The sequence below is a fragment of the Hemiscyllium ocellatum genome, chromosome 47 (genome assembly GCF_020745735.1).
Source record: "Hemiscyllium ocellatum isolate sHemOce1 chromosome 47, sHemOce1.pat.X.cur, whole genome shotgun sequence".
NCBI lineage: Eukaryota > Metazoa > Chordata > Chondrichthyes > Orectolobiformes > Hemiscylliidae > Hemiscyllium > Hemiscyllium ocellatum.
In genome coordinates, this window is record NC_083447.1 from 7303706 (window position 1) to 7324630 (window position 20925).

Here is a 20925-nt window from a genome sequence, read left to right on the forward strand (position 1 = left end):
AGGTGTTCCCTGATGGGCCAAATGGCCTGTTTCTGTGCTGTGTGTCTCTTGAGTTACCTGAGAATTATTGGTGCTCAAATATACAGTAAATGGCAGGACCTCGAGGAACACGGATGCACAGAGGGCTGTTGAGGCCCCAGGTCCATATCTCCCTGAAAATGGCACATGGTAGTCAAGCAGGCATATGTTATGCATGCATTCATTGGTCGGGCATTGAGTGTACAAGTTGGCAAGTCTTGTTGCAATAATTTAGTGAGGCCACACTTGGAGCATTGTGTGCAGTTTTGGATATCACCCTGCAGGAAGGACATGGAGGTTTTGGAGAGGGTGCTGAAGAGATTTACCAGGATGTTGTCTGGATTGGAGTGTGTGTCCTAAGGGGAAGTTGGATAAACTTGGATGGTTTCCTGATAGAAGTACACAATAAGAAACACAGATAGGGTAGGTAATTCAAATTGTTAGCCAGGGTGGAAATATTAAATACTAGAAATGAAAGAGAGAGGAGAAATTCGAAAGGAGATGTGGGAGAAAGATATTTTACACAGAGAGTGATAGGTGCCTGGGGAGGGGGTAGAAGCAGATACAATAGCTACATTTAAGAGACATTTAAATGAAGAGGATGGCAATAGAGATTTACAGACCACGTACAGGCAAAAGGGATGAGTTTACATTGGAGACTGGGAAGGTTTGAGTTATAAGGTGAGGTTGTAATAGGCTTGGACTTTTCTCCTCTTCAGCGTAGGAGGCTGAGGGATGACCTTAAAGATGTTTAGTAAAATCATGAGGGGCATGGATAAAATAAACAGCCAAGGTCTTTTCCCCAGGCTAGGGGAGTCCAAAACCAGAGGGCATGGCTTTAAGGTGAGAAGGAAAAAATTTAACAGGGACTTAAGGGGCAACTTTTTCACACAGAGGGTGGTACGTGTATGGAATAAACTGCCAGAGGAAGTGGTGGAGGCTGGTACAATTACAGCATTTAAAAGGCATCTGGATGGGTAGAAGAATAGGAAGGGTTTGGAGGGATATGGGACAAACACAGGCAAATGGACTAGCTCAGTTTGGAAAATCTGGTTAGTATGGACGAATTGGGCCGAAGGGTCAGTTTCTTTTTTTATTCATCCACAGGATGGGGATGTCGCTTGCTCAGCAGCATTTATTGCCCCATCCCTAATTGCCCAGAGGGCAGTTAAGAGTCAACCCCACTGCTATGGGTCAGGAGTCACATGTAGGCCAGACCAGGTAAGGATGGCAGTTTCCTTCCCTACAGACCATTAGTGAACCAGATGGAGTTTTCCCAACAATGGTCATCATTAGATTCTTAATTCCAGACATCTTTTATTATTATTTTTATTGAATTCAAATTCCACACCATCTGCCATGGTGGGATTCAAACCCAGGTTCTCAGAGTGTTATCTGAGTCTCTGGATTGATAGTCCAACAATCATACCATGAGACCATCGCCTCCCAATAGCTAATTACATCACTTTATTATTTTTATTGAATTCAAATTCCACCATCTGGCGTGGCGGGAATTGAACAAGGGAATGTTACCGGGGATTAAAAGTCAGGCAATAATGCCACTAGGCCACCACCTTCTTCGGGACTTTGTGATGGCACCGTGGTCAGCACAGACACTGTGATGGGACGAAGGGCCTGTTTCTGTGCGGGTTATGTTCTTGGAGCAGTGTGTTGCCTGCGGCAGATGACACCGGCCTCCTGCCCACGTGGGCAACCATGTTCCCCCAGGGGCCTGTGCCGACACCTCAGGATGTTCCTCTCGGTGCCCACGCACTGCACGCTGCCCAGAACGATCGGCAGGCCGCTGGCCCCGAACTCTGCCGTGCCGGCAACCCTGGCCACGCCCCGGTAACCCAGCTGATGGCAGACCACCGCCGCGGAGCCGGAATCCCAGGAGCGGCCGCAGATGGTGCCCCACCGTCCACTGATGTAGACCTCGACCCTGCCTTCGCCTGGCCGCCTCCTCCTCCGGCGCTGCCCCCTGGTGCCCGCCAGCCGCACCGTGCCCTCCCGCGGCCGCCCGCGCCTCCTCTTTCCCGTTTTCAACCTCTGATCCATGCGCCGCCCGCCTGCTCCCCGGCCTCTCTCTGCCTCCGTCGGTGGCGTGCGGCTCCTGGGCGGAGCTTTTGTGGTTGGTCGGCCCGGCAACTCCCAGTGCCAGCTCAAAGTGGGAGGCTGAGGGGCGGCAGCTGGGGCGGTTGTGGTGGTGGTCGTGGTGGTGGTGGTAGTAGCCTGGGTTTTCTCTTTCCGACCCACCTTAGGCCTGCGTGTCGTGGCCCCAGTTGGTCGGGGCCTGGGCCTGGGCCTGGGCCTGGGTCTGGGTCTGGGCCTAGCTGAAGTTGGGGCCACCGTTGTGGTTTTCACCTCCAAGATGAGTTCTGTAGGTGACAATTGGAATGGATTCAGGTCTAAGTCTCACTCATAGAGTCATCGAGATGTACAGCACGGAAACAGACCCTTCGGTCCAACTCATCCATGCCGACCAGATATCCCAACCCAATCTAGTCTCACCTGCCAGCACCCGGCCCACATCCCTCCAAACCCTTCCTATTCATATACCCATCCAAATGCCTTTTAAATGTTGTAATTGTACCAGCCTCCACCACTTCCTCTGGCAGCTCATTCCATACACGTACCACCCTCTGTGTGAAGAAGTTGCCCCTTAGATCTTTTTATATCTTTCCCCTCTCACCCTAAACCTATGCCCTCGAGTTCTGAACTCCCTGACCCTAGGGAAAAGACTTTGATTATTCATCCTTTCCATGCCCCTCAAAATTTTATAAACCTCTCTAAGGTCACCCTTCCAATGCTCCAGGGAAAACAGCCCCAGCCTGTTCAGCCTCTTCCTATAGCTTAAATCCTCCAACCCTGGCAACATCCTTGTAAATCTCCTGTGGTTACCCCCCAGAAACTATCCTTCCCCACCCACACCCACTCCTGTCAACACAGGCACTAGAACCTTCCCTAAGGCCCACATTCTAGCAGCCTCTTCACTCTGGGTGGAACAGCTCAGTATTTCTTGGCTTACAGCCCCCTTTCCTCTTCCGTTCATACTCTCTGTCACTTCACTTTGATCCCTTCAAGAAATTGTGAAAGCATAAACCGTACAAGTGCAGAAGGTAACAATAAAGTTGTGACAGTGCAACGTGTGAAAAAGTGTGACAATGCAAGTGTGACAGTGGAAAACGTGAAAAAGTGTGACAGTGCAAAGTATGAAAACGTGTGACAGTGCAAAGTGTGACAATGCAAAGTGTAAAAAAGTGTGACAGTGCAAAGTGTGAAAAGGTGTGACAGTGGAAAGTGTGACAGTGGAAAGTGTGGGAAAGTGTGAAAAAGTGTGACAATGCAAAGTGTGACAGTACAAAGTGTGACAATGCAAAGTGTAAAAAAGTGTGACAGTGCAAAGTGTGAAAAGGTGTGACAGTGGAAAGTGTGACAGTGGAAAGTGTGGGAAAGTGTGAAAAAGTGTGACAATGCAAAGTGTGACAGTACAAAGTGTGAAAAAAGTGTGACAGTGCAAAGTGTGACAGTGCAAAGTGTGACAGTGCAAAGTGTTAAAAGGTGTGACAGTGGAAAGTGTGAAAATGTGACAGTGCAAAGTGTGACAGTGGAAAGTGTGAAAAAGTGCGACAGCACAGAGTGTGACAGAAAACATGTAACAGCAAAAGACTAAAATGCAATGAGAAGTCATTGTGACATTGAGAGGATGTGTCCAAGGTACATTGTACATTTCCAAGAGCCGTGAAAACATGGAGTGATGGAACTCACTCTCTTTCGGTCGAAATGGAAGTAACTTTCCTTTCACAGTCACGGGCTTCGGTTTAAAGCGACACTTCCCCGGTGGTGCTCTCCTTGAAGGTGAGGAAGAACAACAGGAGGATGCTCCCAGGTTACAACCGACAGAATTAGGAGTAACAAGGAAAGCTGAGTGTAACTGAGAGAATAATGGATGGACCAGATTAACCACAATGAGAGAAACAGCTGGTGACAGCGAAGCCATGAGACAATACATTATGCTTTTACTCCAAATCAACACTTTTGTATGTTCCCGATGTCGAGGAACTTTTGTTATGAGGGTTGATTGCAGAGGAATGGAGAACCAGTGGGAACTGATTTAAGATAACTAACCAAAGATGATTGGCAGCACAAGGGGACACCTTTCATAAATCCCTACAGTGCACAAAGAGGCCACTTGGCCCATTGAGTCAGCAATGACCCTCCAAAGAGCATCCCACTATATCTCTGTAACCCTGCGTTCCCCATCCCTGGACACCATGAGGCAATTTTCCATGGCCAATCCACCATGACCTGCACATCTTTGGACTGTGGGAGGAAACCGGAGCACCCGGAAGAAACCCACGGAGACACAGGGAGAACGTGCAAACTCCAGTCACCTGAGGGTGGAATCGAACCTGGGTCCCTGGCACTGTGAGGCAGTGCTATACACATTAGATAAATAATTGGGAAGGAAGAATGTTCCATGTTGTAGGGGCATTGTGGGTCTGCCTACAGCATGCAGACGTTAGGAAGGCAAGTGACTACCACTTTGTCAAGGGGCAACTAGGGACGGGCATTAACCACCGGCCCAGCCAGCGACACCCATGTCCCACAAGTAAATAAAGGACATATAGTAGACACCCAATGAGTTGAATGGCCTCCTTCGGAGCTCTAATAATTCTTCGATTCTCAAGGGTATCGACTCGCACTAAACTGATTCCATTAGTTCAGGTTTGAACTTATTAAACAGCAGGAGCAGCTTCAGATTCTCCAGGTCGAGTTGTGACGGTCATTTACTCCGACTTAATCAGCCTCTTGTCAGCCTGTTGCAAGTATTTTTCCCTGAAGTGGGCTGAGGAGTCTGTTACACTGTTTTAATATCCTTTTCCCAAGCTTTTTAGTTGGAGGGAGTTGGGCTGCTGTCTCTCACACTCCGTGGACATCCTGAACTGTCCAGTGAAGAGATAAAAATCACACAACACCAGGTTATAGTCCAACAGGTATAATTGGAGGCACTAGCTTTTGGAGCGCTGCCCCTTCATCAGGTGGATGTAAAAGGGGCAGTGCTCCGAAAGCTAGTGCTTCCAATTAAACCTGTTGGGCTATAACCTGGTGTTGTGTGATTTTTAAGTTTGTACACCCCAGTCCAACACCGGCACCTCCACGTCATGTCCAGTGGAGGGCAGCGTCAGCTAGAGATTGAGCAAAGAGATGGAGGAATAGAGCAGGCTGTTCAGCCCGTTGAGAGAAACCGTTCTGACATTCATGACTGACCTGCAACCTAACTCCATCTGCTCGCCATTGCCCCAAATCCCTTACCAATTTTGGTTCCCAGATATCAGGTTTAAAACTCATTGAGCATTGACTGCACAATCCCCTACAGGCCATTCAGCCCATCCAGTCCACAGCAACCCTCCCAAGAGCAGGCCACCCAAACCCACCTCTGTTCCTTCATTCACCCCAGGTGATCCACCTAGCCTGCACATAGAGATGAACAGCCCTTCGATCCAGCCCGTCCATATATCCCAACCCAATCTAGCTTGCACATAACAGGTTAATTTAGCCCAGCCAATCCACCGAATCTTTGGACTGTGGGAGGAAACCCACCCAGACGCAGGGAGAAGGTGCAACCCCCACACAGACAGGTGCCTGAGTCAGGAATCGAACCCGGGTCCCTGGCGATGTGAGGCAGCAGTGCTAACCACTGAGCCACCGTGATTGCGGACGAGAGTCCTGAGCTGAAAATGTGTTGCTGGAAAAGCACAGCAGGTCAGGCAGCATCCAAGGAACAGGAGAATCGACGTTTCGGGCATGAGCCCTTCTTCAGGAATCTTGCCCGAAATGTTGACTCTCCTGCTCCTTGGATGCTGCCTGACCTGCTGCGCTTTTCCAGCAACACATTTTCAGCTCTGATCTCCAGCATCTGCAGACCTCACTTTCTCCTAGAGGGGAGTCCTGAGCCTTGTTTGAGATTTCCCCAACTGCCAGAGGTGGTTCTCAGGATCTACCCCTTTCTGTTCCGCCTTAATATCTTGAAACATCCATCAAATCCCCAACCACCCCTGTTCTCCAGTCCTGTCTGCGTCCGCTGGCTGACTTCTCTGTTAGAGAAATGAGGGGCAGCCTCAATAAAGCTTACAAAAATTCTTCCAGGACATGACAAGATGGAGGCAGTGGGAATGTTAACCCCTGGCTGGTGATTCTAGAGTCAGGGGAAACAGTCTCACGATTGTGGGGCAAGAATTTAGGTAGGAGTACATAGAACATGGAATAATACAGCGCAGTAGGATTCCCATCAGTGAATCTGTGGAATTATCTACCCCACAAGCTAAGGAGGTTCAGTTATTGAGTATGTTCAAGATCTTGGGAAACAGTCACATATTACGGACCAGGGCAGACCCCCCTCAATATATTTTATAAAGGTAGTCCAGACACTAAATTTTTCCTATTTAAAGGTAGATGTGAAATGCTGTGTTCCAGATGTGATACGACTGGTCAAACTAAACAAAACACAATTTATTTAAACCCTCTTGTTAAAATACTAACAAAAGAAACAATAACTCAACTGTTGGAAAGCCTAACCGAATAATGGACGCAGTACCTATCACTAAAATAGTCGGCACAGGTGGCTCAGTGGTTAGCACTGCTGCCTCATAGCACTAGGGTCCCAGGTTCGATCCCACCTCAGGTGACTGTCTGTGTGGAGTTTGCATGTTCTCCCCGTGTCTGTGTGGATTTCCTCCGGTTTTCTCCCACAGTTCAAACATGTGCAGGTTAGGGTGGATTGGCCATGCTAAATTTTCCATAGTGTTAGGTGCATCAATCAGGGGTAAATATAGAGGAATGGGTTTGGATGGGTTACTCTTCAGGAGGGTCGGTGTGGACTTGTTGGGCCGAAGGGCCTGTTTCCACACTGTAGGGAATCTAATCTAATTAACTGTTACAATACAGTAACATCCCATAAATGCACCCCTTGACAAAAAGGCACATTCAGACATAGATTCTCACATGCAGTTCTCCATTCCAGGAGGAAAAAGATATCGAGAGAGTAGCAGCCAGGAGACATTCACTGGAGTTTCCAATTCTGTTCAGACTCCAAAGGCTTCTGCTTAAAACTAAACGTAAATCAGAAAGCCTGGTTTGATTAGATTAAATTCCCTACAGTGTGGAAACAGGCCCTTCGGCCCAGCAAGTCCACACCGACCCGCCGAAGAGGAACCCATTTTCCCTCTGACTAATGCACCTAACACTGTGGGCAATTTAGCATGGCCAATTCACCCTGACCTGCACATCTTTGTGACTGTGGGAGGAAACCCACACAGACATGGGGAGAATGTGCAAACTCCACACAGACAGTCATCCGAGGGTGGAATTGAACCTGGGACCCTGGTGATGTGAGGCAGCTGTGCTAACCACTGAGCCACCATGGTTTGTGAGACCTGGCCATTCCCAGATGCTTCAATTGTTCCAACTTTAATAAAGACCTCAGGGCTTCACAGATTGTTTACTTTCTTAGAGACAGCTCGCTACCTCTGCCTTACAACCTCTCTTCAAAAAAGACAGGTCAAAATAACCTCTTAAAGTGACAGCATCATCACACATGACATAGACTATAAGAGCTAGGAGGTTGTTTTGGAATTGTACAAAACTTTGGTTCAGCCACAGCTGGAGGACTGTGTCCCGTTCTGGTCACCACACTGTGGGGAGGATTGGACGTAAAAACAGAAATTGCTGGAGAAACTCAGGAGCATCTGGGGAGAGAGAGAGAACCTGGGGAGAGAGAATGCAGAGTTAACACAGAATGAGAACATGGGGAGTGAGAACGCAGAGTTACCGCAGAGTGAGAACCTGGGGAGAGAGAACGCAGAGACGCAGAGAGAGAAACTGGGGAGAGCGAACCTAGGGAGAGGGAATGCAGGGTTAACACGGAGAGAGAACCTGGGGAGAGAGAACCTGGGGAAAGAGAACGCAGAGTTAACGCAGAGAGAGATCCTGGGGAGAGAGAACGCAGAGTTAACGTAGAGTGAGAACCTGGAGAGAGAGACAGAACACAGAGTTAACGCAGAGTTAATGCAGAGAGAGATCCTGGGGAGAGAGAACGCAGAGTTAACGTAGAGTGAGAACCTGGAGAGAGAGACAGAACACAGAGTTAACGCAGAGTTAATGCAGAGAGAGAACCTGGGGAAAGAGAACGCAGAGTTAACGCAGAGAGAGATCCTGGGGAGAGAGAACGCAGAGTTAACGTAGAGTGAGAACCTGGAGAGAGAGACAGAACACAGAGTTAACGCAGAGTTAACGCAGAGAGAGATTTTGGGGAGAGAGAACGCAGAGTTAACATAGAGTTAACGCAGAGAGAGAACCTGGGGAGAGAGAACGCAGAGTGAACGCAGAGTTAACTCAGAGAGAGAACGCAGAGTTAACGCAGAGAGAGATCCTGGGGAGAGAGAACGCAGAGGGAACGCAGAGTTAACTCAGAGAGAGAACGCAGAGTTAACGCAGAGTTAACTCAGAGAGAGAACACAGAGTTAACGCAGAGAGAGATCCTGGGGAGAGAGAACGCAGAGTTAACGCAGAGAGAGAACCTGGGGAGAGAGAATGCAGAGTTAACGCAGAGAGAGAACCTGGTGAGAGAGAGAAAACGCAGAGTTAATGCAGAGTTAATGCAGAGTGAGAACTTGGGGAGAGAGAACACAGAGTTAACGCAGAGTTAATGCAGAGAGAGATCCTGGGGAGAGAGAATGCAGAGTTAACATTTCCATTGGGGAGAGAGAACTTGGGGAGAGAGAACGCAGAGTTAACGCAGAGTAAATGCAGAGAGAACACCTGGGGAGAGAGAACGCAGAGTTAATGCGGAGAGAGAACCTGGGGAGAGAGAACGCAGAGTTAATGCGGAGAGAGAACCTGGGGAGAGAGAACGCAGAGTTAACATTTCCACTGAAGGTGTCCCTTCTTCAGGACTTCGGAAAGATGTGATTGTACTGGAGGGTTGAAAGGAAATTCTCCGAGATATTGTCTGGGCTGGAGAGTTTCAGCTAGGAGGAGGGGCTGGATAACCTTGGGTTGTTTTAAGAACAGAGGGCTTTTGGGGGGGGCGGGGTGCCTGACAGAAGGGTAATAGATTATTAGGGGCATGGACAAGGTGAATTTGAAAGGTGAAGAGCCATTAACAAAAAGACATAATTTTAACGTGAGGATCTGGGAGGTTTGGACAGGATTTGAGGGAAAATGTTTTCACCCAGAGGGTGCTTGGGAATCTGGGAGGGTAGTGGAGGCAGGCAGAAGTATGTGGCAAGGTTCTAGGTAGTGTCCCAACCTCTGGACCGAGAGACCTGGGTTCAAGTCCCACCTGCCCCAGAGGAGGGTCATGACATCCCTGAACTGGTTGGTTGAAAAAAAATTGTGGATGAGCGATTGAAATGTCATAAGGTGGGCCAAGTGGGATTAGCGCAGATGGGTTAGCACAGGCTCAACGGGCTGAAGGGCCTCATCTGTGCTGGCCAGAGTCTGTGACAGAGGTTGATAGGTTTTGTATATATTAAAGATATGAAGGGACAGCGTGCAAAAGCAGTGCTGACGTAGAGGTTCAGTAGCGACCTTGTTGATTGGTGGAGCAGCGTAGAGGGGCTGAATGGCCTACTCCTGATCCTATTTCCCACCTTCCTTTTCCCTCCCCATGCCCCTCCGAATGAGACAGGAATTGCAGGCCTGGGAACTGCCTTAAGGGATGGACACAGGGTGCGAGCCGAGACTGGGCTGACCAACGTGGGCTGGTCTCCTTTCTCAAGAACATGAGGATGATTGACCATGACTTTGCAACATCAGAAGAAAGGGTTGACACTCACCGAGACGGGTCGATGAATTTGTACACAGTCCCTGCAGGGACGTAAGCACTGGGATTTCCACTGGACATAAAGTACAGTTCACCTACAGGGGGACAGAGAGAAGATGCATTACTTTTTCTCTTGACTCGTAGAATAGATTCCTTACTGTGTGGAAACAGGCCCTTCGGCCCAACCAGTCCACACTGACCCTCCAAAGAGTAACCCACCCAGACCCATTTCTCTCTGACCAATGCACCTAACACTATGGACAATTTAGCACAGCCAAGTCACCTGACCTGCACATCTTTGGACGGTGGGAAATAGTGACGTGTCAACTGATGTCCAGTCTGTCCACACCTTGTCCACAGGTTCACAGAGCAGCACAGCCATTTGGCCCGTCCGGTCTGAGGCCATCTCTGCTTGCTCAGTCCCAACTTTTTTTCTAGAAATAATTTGGTTTCTGGCTCCGTTTCTGACTATAAGCGGCAGGGGAAGGAATAGTCCATTCCGTAGGGCCATGGCCAATCTGATACTCCTCACATCCACTTAAGAAACACAAAAACCACAAGGAACAAGCACAGAAACAGGCCCGTTAGCCCTCTGAGCCTGCCCACCATGTTTTGCCCTTTGAAGCCCTTTCCCCGCCCCCCCAACCCTTAATTCCACTTCTGATCAAGAATCTATCTCAGCCTTAATACATTAGAGCCCCACATCGTGGATTCTACTTCTGCAGTTTACCACAACCTGGAAATATAACATGGAACAGTCCAGAAATGATTCCAGGGGGGCTGCCGGGGCGGTACATTTCCCAGTTAAACGATAGCGTTCGCCACTATTCACGGTTTCAGGCATCCTCGGTAGGTCTTGCAACGTTTCACTTGCGGGTACGGAGCGGGGGTGGGGAGCACCCGTACACACAAGGATAGTGATCCACAGATAACAACCCAATTTCCCTTTGAAAGGCTCAATTGAATCTGAGCTGAAAATGTGTTGCTGGAAAAGCGCAGCAGGTCAGGCAGCATCCAAGAAGCAGGAGATTCGACATTTCAGCCAGAGCCCTTCTTCAGGAATGAGGAGAGTGTGTCCAGCAGGCTAAGATAAAAGGTAGGGAGGAGGGACTTGAGGGAGGGGCGTTGGAGATGCGATAGGTGGAAGGAGGTCAAGGTGAGGGTGATAGGCCGAAGTGGGGTGGGGGCGGAGATGTCAGGAAGAAGATTGCAGGTTAGGAGGGTGGTGCTGAGTTCGAGGGATTCGACTGAGACAAGGTGGGGGGAGGGGAAATGAGGAAACTGGAGAAACCTGAGTTCATCCCTTCTGGTTGGAGGGGTCCCAGGCGGAAGATAAGGCGCTCTTCCTCCAACCGTCGTGTTGTTATGGTCTGGCGATGGAAGAGTCCAAGGACCTGCATGTCCTTGGTGGAGTGGGAGGGAGAGTTAAAGTGTTGAGCCACGGGGTGGTTGGGTTGGTTGGTCCGGGTGTCCCAGGGGTGTTCTCTGAAACGTTCCGCAAGTAGGCGGCCTGTCTCCCCAATATAGAGGAGGCCACATTGGGTGCAGCAGATGCAGTAAATGATGTGTGTGGAGGTGCAGGTGAATTTGTGGCAGATATGGAAGGATCCCTTGGGACCTTGGAGAGAAGTAAGGGGGGAGGTGTGGGCGCAAGTTTTGCATTTCTTGCGGTTGCGGGCGAAGGTGCCAGGAGTGGAGGTTGGGTTGGTGGGGGGTGTGGACCTGACGAGGGAGTCACGGAGGGAGTGGTCTTTTCGGAATGCTGATAGGGGAGGGGAGGGAAATATATCCCTGGTGGTGGGGTCTGTTCGGAGGTGGCGGAAATGACGGCGGATGATACGCTGTATATGGAGGTTGGTGGGGTGGTAGGTGAGAACCAGTGGGGTTCTGTCCTGGTGGCAGTTGGAGGGGCGGGGCTCAAGGGCGGAGGAGCGGGAAGTGGAGGAGATGCGGTGGAGGGCAGCGTCGATCACGTCTGGGGGGAAACTGCGGTCCTTGAAGAAGGAGGCCATCTGGGCTGTGCGGTGTTGGAACTGGTCCTCCTGGGAGCAGATGCGGCGGAGACAAAGGAATTGGGAATATGGGATGGCATTTTTACAGGGGGCAGGGTGGGAGGAGGTGTAGTCCAGGTAGCTGTGGGAGTCAGTCGGTTTATAGTAGATGTCCGTGTTGATTCGGTCGCCCAAGATAGAAATGGAAAGGTCTAGGAAGGGGAGGGAGGAGTCTGAGACGATGCAGGTGAATTTGAGATCGGGGTTGAAGGTGTTGATAAAGTGGATGAACTGTTCTACCTCCTCGTGGGGTCATGGTCTAAGGATCAGGTTAAGCCATTTCAGACTGAGATAGAGAGAAGCATCTCCATCGGAGATTGGGGGGATCCTGTGGAAAGCAGTTGAGCCCAAAACTCTGCATGTTTTCTAAAAGTCATCTCAGGGGCAAAGGGATCAATGGGAATGGGGCAGGAAGCAGGAACAATGAACGGAGTTGGATGAACAGCCACAATCCTCTAGAATTGGGGAACAGTACCGAAGGGTCGAAAGGCCTACTGCTATTCTATTTTTGATGTCCTTGAAGAAAGAGATTGAAAAATATTTACAGGGCAAAGACATGAAGGAGTATGGAGAGAACGTGGGAATATGGCATTGAGATAGAGGATCAGCCACAGTTTGGTGTTGGAGGCCAGATCAGCTTGGAATGTTCAGATTTTCTGTGTTTCTACATAGAGAGAGAGAGATAGAGAGAGAGATCGAAAGCTATTTAGAAGGTAAAAGGATCAAGGGATATGGAGAGGAAGTGGGATTATGGCATTAGTGAGCCCAGTGCCCTACTCTCCCTCCTGTTTTCCGTGCTGACCAATCAAGAACAGGCAGTGGACGGGAGGTGGGGACACTGAAGTTCTCTGGAGCTCTGAGTCAGAAAGGGAGACCGAAATGAAACCCCGTCTTTGCGTTCAGCTGGAAAGGCGTCGGAGGGTGAGGAAGGTTACCTGCCTCATCCTCAGCAAAGGAGATGATGTACTGGTAGTAGTTGTTGATGAGTTTGGGAAAATTGCACACTTCCCCACGGCCCATGCAGATCTCCTGGTAACTCCAGCGGCCAGAGCGGGTCTCCTCTTTCAGAGACATGAGGCGCCTGTAAGACAACATAAAACATGGAGGCGGGATCCTGACTAAGAGACAGAGGACACTGAAAGCATGGAGCGGATGACAGGAGGGAGTGGAAATCCGACTGAGAATTATATGCATACGCTGAAGAGCCCAGGTCTTTTCCCCAGGGTAGGGGAGTCCAAAACTAGAGGGCATAGGTTTAAGGTGAGAGAGGAACAATTTAAAAGGGTTCTAGGTGGCATCTTTTTCACACAGAGGGTGGTACGTGTATGGAATGAGCTGCCAGAGGAAGTGGTGGAAGCTGGTACAACTGCAACATTTAAAAGGCATTTGGATGGGTATATGAATAGGAAGGGTTTGGAGGGATATGGGCCGGTGCTGGCAAATGGGACTAGATTAACTCAGAATAACTGGTCGGCATGGACAGGTTGGACCGAAGGGTCTGTACATCTCTATGACTCTATCTCTGAGCAGGCTGTGACTCAGTGGTTAGCACTGCAGCCTCACAGGGATCCAGGTTTGATTCCTTCCTTGGGTGACTCTCCGTGTGGGAGTTTGTCTGTGTGCGTTTGCTCTGGTTTCCTCCCGCAGTCCAAAGATGTGTATGTTAGGGTGGATTGGCCATGGGGAATTGCCCCATAGTGTGCAGGGTAGGTGGGTTTGCCACAGGGTCAGAGAATGGGGGGGATGGGTCTGGGTGGGATATTCTTTGGAGGGCTGGTGTGGACTTGTTGGGCTGAATGGCCTGTTTCCACACTATAGCGATTCCATGGATTTGAAAATATCTCTAACAACGAGCAGGATATTTTGTAACTTTATGGTTTAGGATACCCATGTTTCTTTCATAGATGTCCCATCTCTTGTAGCTTAGTGTCAACTTCAGTGTGATAACTGTCCCTCAGAGTTATGGCGTTATGTCAATGCAAGTGACTTTGTCTGCTTGTTCATGCAAGGACTGGTAAAACAAAACTATTTGGACGATAAAGACTACTTACAAATCATGAGAGGTATGTGGACATATGTGACTTGTAGGATTAATGCAGAAGGCTGTGGAGACCAGATCATTTAAGACAGGGATGTGTCTGGGTGGGTTTCCTCCGAGTGCTCCGGTTTCCTCCCACAATCCAAAGATGTGCAGGTCAGGGTGAATTGGCCATGCTAAATTGCCGGTGGTGTTCAGGGATGTATAGGTTGGTTGCATTAATCGGGGTAATCGAGGAGACTAGGACCCGTGGACACAGCCTTAGGATTAGAGGGGGTCAATTCAGAACAGAAATGCGGAGCCATTTCTTCAGCCAGAGGGTGGTGGGCCTGTGGAATTCATTGCCGCAGAGTGCAGTGGAGGCTGGGACGCTAAATGTCTTCGAGGCAGAGATTGGTAGATTCTTAATGTCACGAGGAATTAAGGGCTACGGGGAGAGTGTGGGTAAGTGGAGTTGAAATGCCCATCAGCCATGATTGAATGGCGGAGTGGACTCGATGGGCCGAATGGCCTTACTTCCACTCCTATGTCTTATGGTCTTAAATATAGAGTAATAGGGGAATGGGTCTGGGTGGGTTACTCTTCGGAGGGTCGGTGTGGACTTGTTGGGCTGAAGGGCGACGTTTCTGGCAAAAGCCCTTCTTCAGAAATGAGGCAGGGAGCCTCTGGGGTGGAGAGATAAATGGGAGGGGGGTGGGGTTGGGGGGGAGGTAGCTAAGAGTACAATAGGTGAATGGGGGGGTGGGGATGAAGGTGATAGGTCAGAGAGGAGGGTGGAGCGGATAGGTGAAAAGGAAGATGGATAGGTAGGACAGGTCATGAGGGCGGTGCTGAGCTGGAAGGTTGGAACTGAGGTGGGGGGGAGGGGAAATGAGGAAACTGGTGAAGTCCACATTGATGCCCTGGGGTTGAAGTGTTCCGAGGCGGAAGATGAGGCGTTCTTCCTCCAGGTGTCGGGTGGTGGGGGAGCAGCGGAGGGACCTGCTGTGCTTTCCCAGCACCACTTTAATCTAAACTCTGGTTTCCAACATCTGCGGTCCTCACTTCTGCCAACGGGCCAAACGGCCTAATTCTGCTCCTATGCTCTATGGTCTGACACACAGAGAGGTCATGGAATCACACGTCGTATCGTGTGGTAAGTGGCAGTTATTGACGGGACAGTAGTTTAAAACGGGTCACCCTGAAAGAGACTGGCACCCCACGACAGTTTTGTTACCTCCAGAGGTCAAGAACCTACCCGCTCATGAAATCTCCGAAGATGTAGAGTCCGTTCAGATTGGGCATCTCGCAGCCTCGGTAGACATAGCCGCCAATTACTGACCGGCCCAATCTGTGGGGATACGCGAAGATTGGCAGGACGTCATCTGCAACACAGCCAAGGGAGAACATTCATGACAGCAATATCCAGTCCCTCCATATTTTAAGAAGGATTTACTTGAGGAGAGGTAGATCAAAGATTTACTCGGTTGGTGTCTGAGCTGACAGGATTGTCTGTATGATGTGAGGCTGAGGAATCTTTATTTCGGAGAATGAGAGGGAGATTCTAAAAGGAGCTTGGCACACCAGACCTTGTGAGATTGTTTCCCCTGGAGACTGAACCCCAGAGGTGGGGGTGGGTTACAGTCTCAGGATCAAGGGACGATCATTTAGGACTGCGACGGAGGGACCTCCCTTCGGAATTCTCTGACCCAGATGACCGGGAAGATCCCAGCCCACTGAAGATGCAGGTGATTCAGGCAGACAGGTCCTAGGCCTCAGGGGGGCCATGTGAAAGGGATATGAGGAGAAGGCAGAAACCATGTGCTTTTCCATTCCTTCACCAGGGCTGGGTGTCATTGGTGAGGCCAACATTTATTGCCCATCACCCAAGATGGTATTGCATGGTGGAACAGGCTCAAGGGGCTGAATGGCCTACTTCTGCCTACACAGGCCCAAGCCTAAACGGATTGGTCAATCCATCCTGACCACCATGTAGAACATGACAGAGCAGTACAGGCCCTTCAGCCCTTGATATTGCTGTGAAACCAATCTGAAGCCCATCTAACCTACACTCTTCCATTTTCCAAGTCTATCCGAAAGCCGAGTGTTCCTGTGAAACCTTCTGTAAGCCGAAATAGTGTAAAGCAAAGAAGCGCTAATTTATGTGGGAAAACTTTCAGCTTTCTTCATAAAAGCAAAAATCCTCTTCAGATTTCTTTTGGTTACCAAAAACAGGTACAAATGTAGGTCTTTCGTAAAAATGAAGTGGCGTAAAGCGAACTTTTGAAAAGTAGGGGATACCTGTACTAGGCCCGTCCAGTCACATGACCACTGCACAACTGACATATTCATGTCTCTTCAGAACCTCATCCAATGAGCCTTGGACCCCATTGGAACTCAACACTCTTACCCCACCAAGAGTCTCAGCTCTCTCTCTCTTCACGGATATTTAACCCCCTGTGTGTCCCCCAACATTTTCTTTATTTTTAGTCCTAATATGGTGGCTCAGTGGTTAGCACTGCTGCCTCACAGCGCCAGGGTCCCGGGTTCGATTTCTGCCTTGGACAACTGTCTGTGTGGGGTTTGCACACTCTCCCTGTATCTGTGTGAGTTTGCTCCCACAGTCCAAAGATGTGCAGGTTAGGGTGAATTGGCCGTGCTAACTTGCCCCATAGTGTTAGTCAGAGGGAAATGGGTCTGGGTGGGTTACTCTTCGGAGGGTCAGTGTGGACTTGTTGGGCCGAAGGGCCTGTTTCCACACTATAGGGAATCTAATCTAATGGTGAATGTCAAGATGGTGGTCAGGAAAGACACAAAGCAAAGAAAGTGAGGTGCAGGATACTTGACATTGGTTTTCCGCATTTGCTTAGCTCCCCTGAGTCTCAAAGATTGTGGGGTTCCTGGAGAATGGTTACAGGGCAAGGGGGGTCAAAGTCTTTTAGGTTGGTGACTGATTGTCTGTCCTGGGTACCACCAATCGTGAGACTCACAAGAATAGGCCATTCAGCCCCAAACCCAGCTCTGCCATTTGATAAGATGTGGTCGTGATCTCAACTGCACTGAGCACATACTCACTAAAGGTTCTTGCTGTCAAGGGATTGGACTATCTACTATCAACAACCAAGACGTGACCCTAGTACAGGCTACCTGAGAGATGGGGTTTGATAGGACAGAAGTAGAGAGGATGCCTAGAGGTCACTAGATCATGCGACCATAACATGTAGATGCAGCAATAGGCCATTCAGCCCATTGAGTCTGCCCTGCCATTCAATGAGATCATGGCTGACCTAATCATGCTCAATTCCACTTTCCTGTCTTTTCCCCATTACGCTCGCTTCCCATCTGGATTATTTATTAACAGCCCTAATTATCAATGGTCACTGATAAATGGGAAGGTAGCGGTTTGGTGGTCATGTGACTGGACTGGCCTCGTACACTTTTCAAAAGTTTGCTTTACACCACTTCACTTTTACGAAGGACCTGGGCGGCACGGTGGCACAGTGGTTAGCACTGCTGCCTCACAGCGCCTGTAAGACCCGGGTTCAATTCCCGACTCAGGCGACTGACTGTGTGGAGTTTGCACGTTCTCCCCGTGCCTGCGTGGGTTTCCTCCGGGTGCTCCGGTTTCCTCCCACAGTCCAAAGATGTGCGGGTCAGGTGAATTGGCCATGTTAAATTGCCCGTAGTGTTAGGTAAGGGGTAAATGTAGGGGTATGGGTGGGTTGCGCTTCGGCGAGTCGGTGTGGACTTGTTGGGCCAAAGGGCCTGTTTCCACACTGTAAGTCTAATCTAATCTAAAAACCTACGCTAGTATCCGTTTTCACTAGCCAAAACAAATCCAAAGAGGATTTTCCCTTTTCCAAAAAAAGGAGAAATTTTTCCCACGTAAATTAATGGTTCTTCACTTTCAGATTACAAAAACTTTCACAGAAACTCTCTACTTTCGGATCTACCTGTAAGCCTGAGCTGAGATTTGAATTCATTGAAAATTTGGAATAAAACTAATCTAATGGTGACCAAAGCCAATTGTCGGAAAAATCTGTCATCCTGACCTGGTCTGGCCTACACGTGACTCCAGACTCACAGACCTCTGGTCAGTTAGGTAAATGTTGGCCTATTCCTAGATCCCGTGAACAAATAATTTTAAAAAGTCCAATGGAAACTTCAGGAAAATATACTTTCCCAAGGAGCACTGACCACTGCGCAAGGAGGGGTTGCCTGACGTAGTGCAGCTGCATTTAAGGGGAAGCTAGACACATGCAGAAGGAACACAACAAGAGGATAGTGTCCCTGCCTCTAGATCAGAAGCACGAAGTCCAAGTCTCATTCCGTGTCCTTCCTTGCCAGAGGGACTGAGTTTAAAAACGGGGAGGTTAGGCTGCAGCTGTACAGGGTGTTGGTGAGGCCACATCTGGAGTACTGTGTACAGGTTTGGTCTCTTTACTTGAGAAAGGATGTACTGGCCCTGGAGGGGGTGCAGAGGAGGGTCACGAGGTTGGTTCCGGAGTTGAGGGGTTTGGCTTTTGAGGAGAGACTGAGTAGACTGGGATTATATTCATTGGAATTTAAAACAATGGGGGGCGGATCTTATAGAAACATATTAAGTTATGAAGGGAATGGATAAAGTAGACATAGAGAGGATGTTTCCACTGGTGAGTGAAACTAGAACTAGGGGGCATAGTATCTGTGCGCATGAGTGAGTGCGTGAATGAATGTGTGAGTATGTGTGTGCATGAGGGAGTGTGTCAATGTGTTTTCCATGGATGCGTGCATGTGAATGAGGGATTGCATATAACTGTCTGTGTATCCATGTGCATGAGTATGAGAGTGAGAGTGTGTGTGAGTGTGTGAGGGTGTGCAAGTGTATGCGAGTGTGTGCAAGTGAGCATGAGTGAGTGTGTGTGCGTGAGTGTGTGTGAGTGTGTGTGCGAGAGAGTGTGTCTGTGTGTCTCTGTGAGAGTGTGATGAGAGTGTGAGTGTGAGTGTGTGTCTCTGTGTGAGTGTGTGTGTATGTGAGTGTGAGTGTGTGTGTGTGAGGGTGTGTCTGTCTGTGTGAGTGTGTGAGTGTGAGTATGAGAGTGTGAGTGTGAGTGTGAGTGTGTGTGTGTGTGAGTGTGAGTGTGTGTGTGAGTGTGAGTGTGTGCTAGGGTGTGTCTCTGTGTGAGTGTGTGTATGTGAGTGTGAGTGTGTGTGTGTGAGGGTGTGTCTGTCTGTGTGAGTGTGTGAGTGTGAGTATGAGAGTGTGAGTGTGAGTGTGAGTATGTGTGTGTGTGTGTGAGTGTGAGTGTGCGCTCTGCGACACGGTGATAGGTTGCCTGGCTGTGGTCCCAGCTGACCCTGACTGGTTCAGGAATGGCACTCACTGAGAGACGAGTTGGTGCACAGCGTCTTGTCATAGCAGGAGAAGCCTTCCTTCGCCCTCCAGCCGTAGTTGGCCCCTCTCTGGATGATGTCCACCTCCTCGAACTTGTTCTGGCCAACATCGCCGCAGAACAGGCGCCCCCTCCCTGCTCCGGTTTCGGAGTCGCCCCGGTCCACTGAGCACCTCCACATGTTCCTTACTCCGTAGGCATAGACCTCGGGGTGTGCGGACCTCTCCCTCACAAACGGATTGTCTACTGGGATCCGGTACGGGGGCCCATCATCGTTGTGGTTCACATCGATACGCAGCACCTTCCCCAACAGGGACGACCTGGGGTTAGAGAGGGGGTGGGGAAACGGGGAGAGGGTGACGTGAGGGGGAGGGGAGGTAGGGGTGGGGTGTGGGGAAAGGGAGATACAAGGGCAGTGGGGAAAAAAGCGATGAGCAGAATCACATCCGGACACCAACTGGTTTGAATCATCTAAGTTTTGCCCGACATTGTCTGACTGAGACAAGATGGTCCTGGGGGTAGCATACTCCATGGGGATTCTGGGTTTACACAGACCAAGGGACCCAGAGAGAGAGAGATAAAGAGGGAGAAAGAGAGAGAAAGAGAAAGAGAGAGAGAGAGAGAGAGAGTGAGTGAGAGAGAGAGAGAAAGAGAGAGGGAGAAAGAGAGAGAAAGAGAGAGAAAGAGAAAGAGAGAGAGAGAGTGAGAGAGAGAGAGAGAAAGAGGGAGAAAGAGAGAGAAAGAGAAAGAGAGAGAGAGAAAGAGAGAGAGAGAGAGGGAGAGAGAGGGAGAAAGAGAGAGAAAGAGAGAGAAAGAGAGAGAGAGTGAGAGAGAGAGAGAGAAAGAGTGAGAGAGAGTGTGTGTGTGACACAAGAGTGCATCCATGTGAGTGTACTAGTGAGTGTGAATGCACGTGAGTGTGATTGTGACACTGTGTAACAATATCAGTGTGCGTACACATGTGAGTCTGTAAATGAATGTGTGTATGAATGTGACTCTGTGTCAGAGTGTGTGTGCTTGAATGTGAGTGTGTGTAAATGAAAGTGTGTGTTTGTGTGAAGGTAAGTGCATATGAGTTTATCTGTGTGTGTGCAAGTGAGTGTGTGAATGAGACTGTAAGAGATTGGGTGTGTATGTGTAAGGGAGTCTGTGTATGAGTGTGTGAATGTGACTGCAAGAGTGTGTGTGTGTGTGTGTGAATGAGTGAGTGAGTGTGTGAATCTGACTCTGTACAGTAGTATGAGTGTGTGTGTATATATATGAGGGGATGCTTGCTGCATTGATCTATAAAGGTGGTTGGAAGTATTGAAAGAGTGGTTAAGAAAAGACAGATATGGAGTGTCAAGTAAACAGGGGAGTGACCTAGAACCTTTATAAAGGTTAGGCCCCTAACCGCAGTAATCCTGGGCCCTGCACTTCAGGGAGACTGTGAGGCTCCTCAAGAGGGGACAGAGGGAGATTATTCCAAACGGTTCCTGGGCTGAGGGAGTTCAGTGGCAAGGTCAAAGGTCAGAGAAGCTGGGGTCAGTCTCCTCAGAGATTGAGGAGAGCTGTGATCGAGGTGGCCATGGTAATGACAGGTTAAAATAGGGTAGGCAAACGTGAACTGTTCAAATCAACGCAAAACGCAGCACACACTGG

General features: G+C 49.4%; 1 protein-coding gene across 1 annotated transcript in view; it reads right to left on the reverse strand.

Annotated features, from left to right (window-relative positions):
- Positions 1-1534: 1534 nt before the first annotated feature.
- The window catches only part of LOC132836617 (HHIP-like protein 1), a 29811-nt gene continuing 10420 nt past the window's right edge, over positions 1535-20925 (reverse strand). The window contains exons 4-9 of the mRNA XM_060856009.1: positions 19276-19604; positions 15171-15297; positions 12831-12976; positions 9858-9939; positions 3787-3869; positions 1535-2396 (exon numbers count right to left, since the gene is read on the reverse strand). Coding sequence (XP_060711992.1) covers positions 1669-2396; positions 3787-3869; positions 9858-9939; positions 12831-12976; positions 15171-15297; positions 19276-19604 — 1495 coding nt within the window. The 3' untranslated portion in view covers positions 1535-1668. The remainder of the gene's footprint in view (positions 2397-3786; positions 3870-9857; positions 9940-12830; positions 12977-15170; positions 15298-19275; positions 19605-20925) is intronic.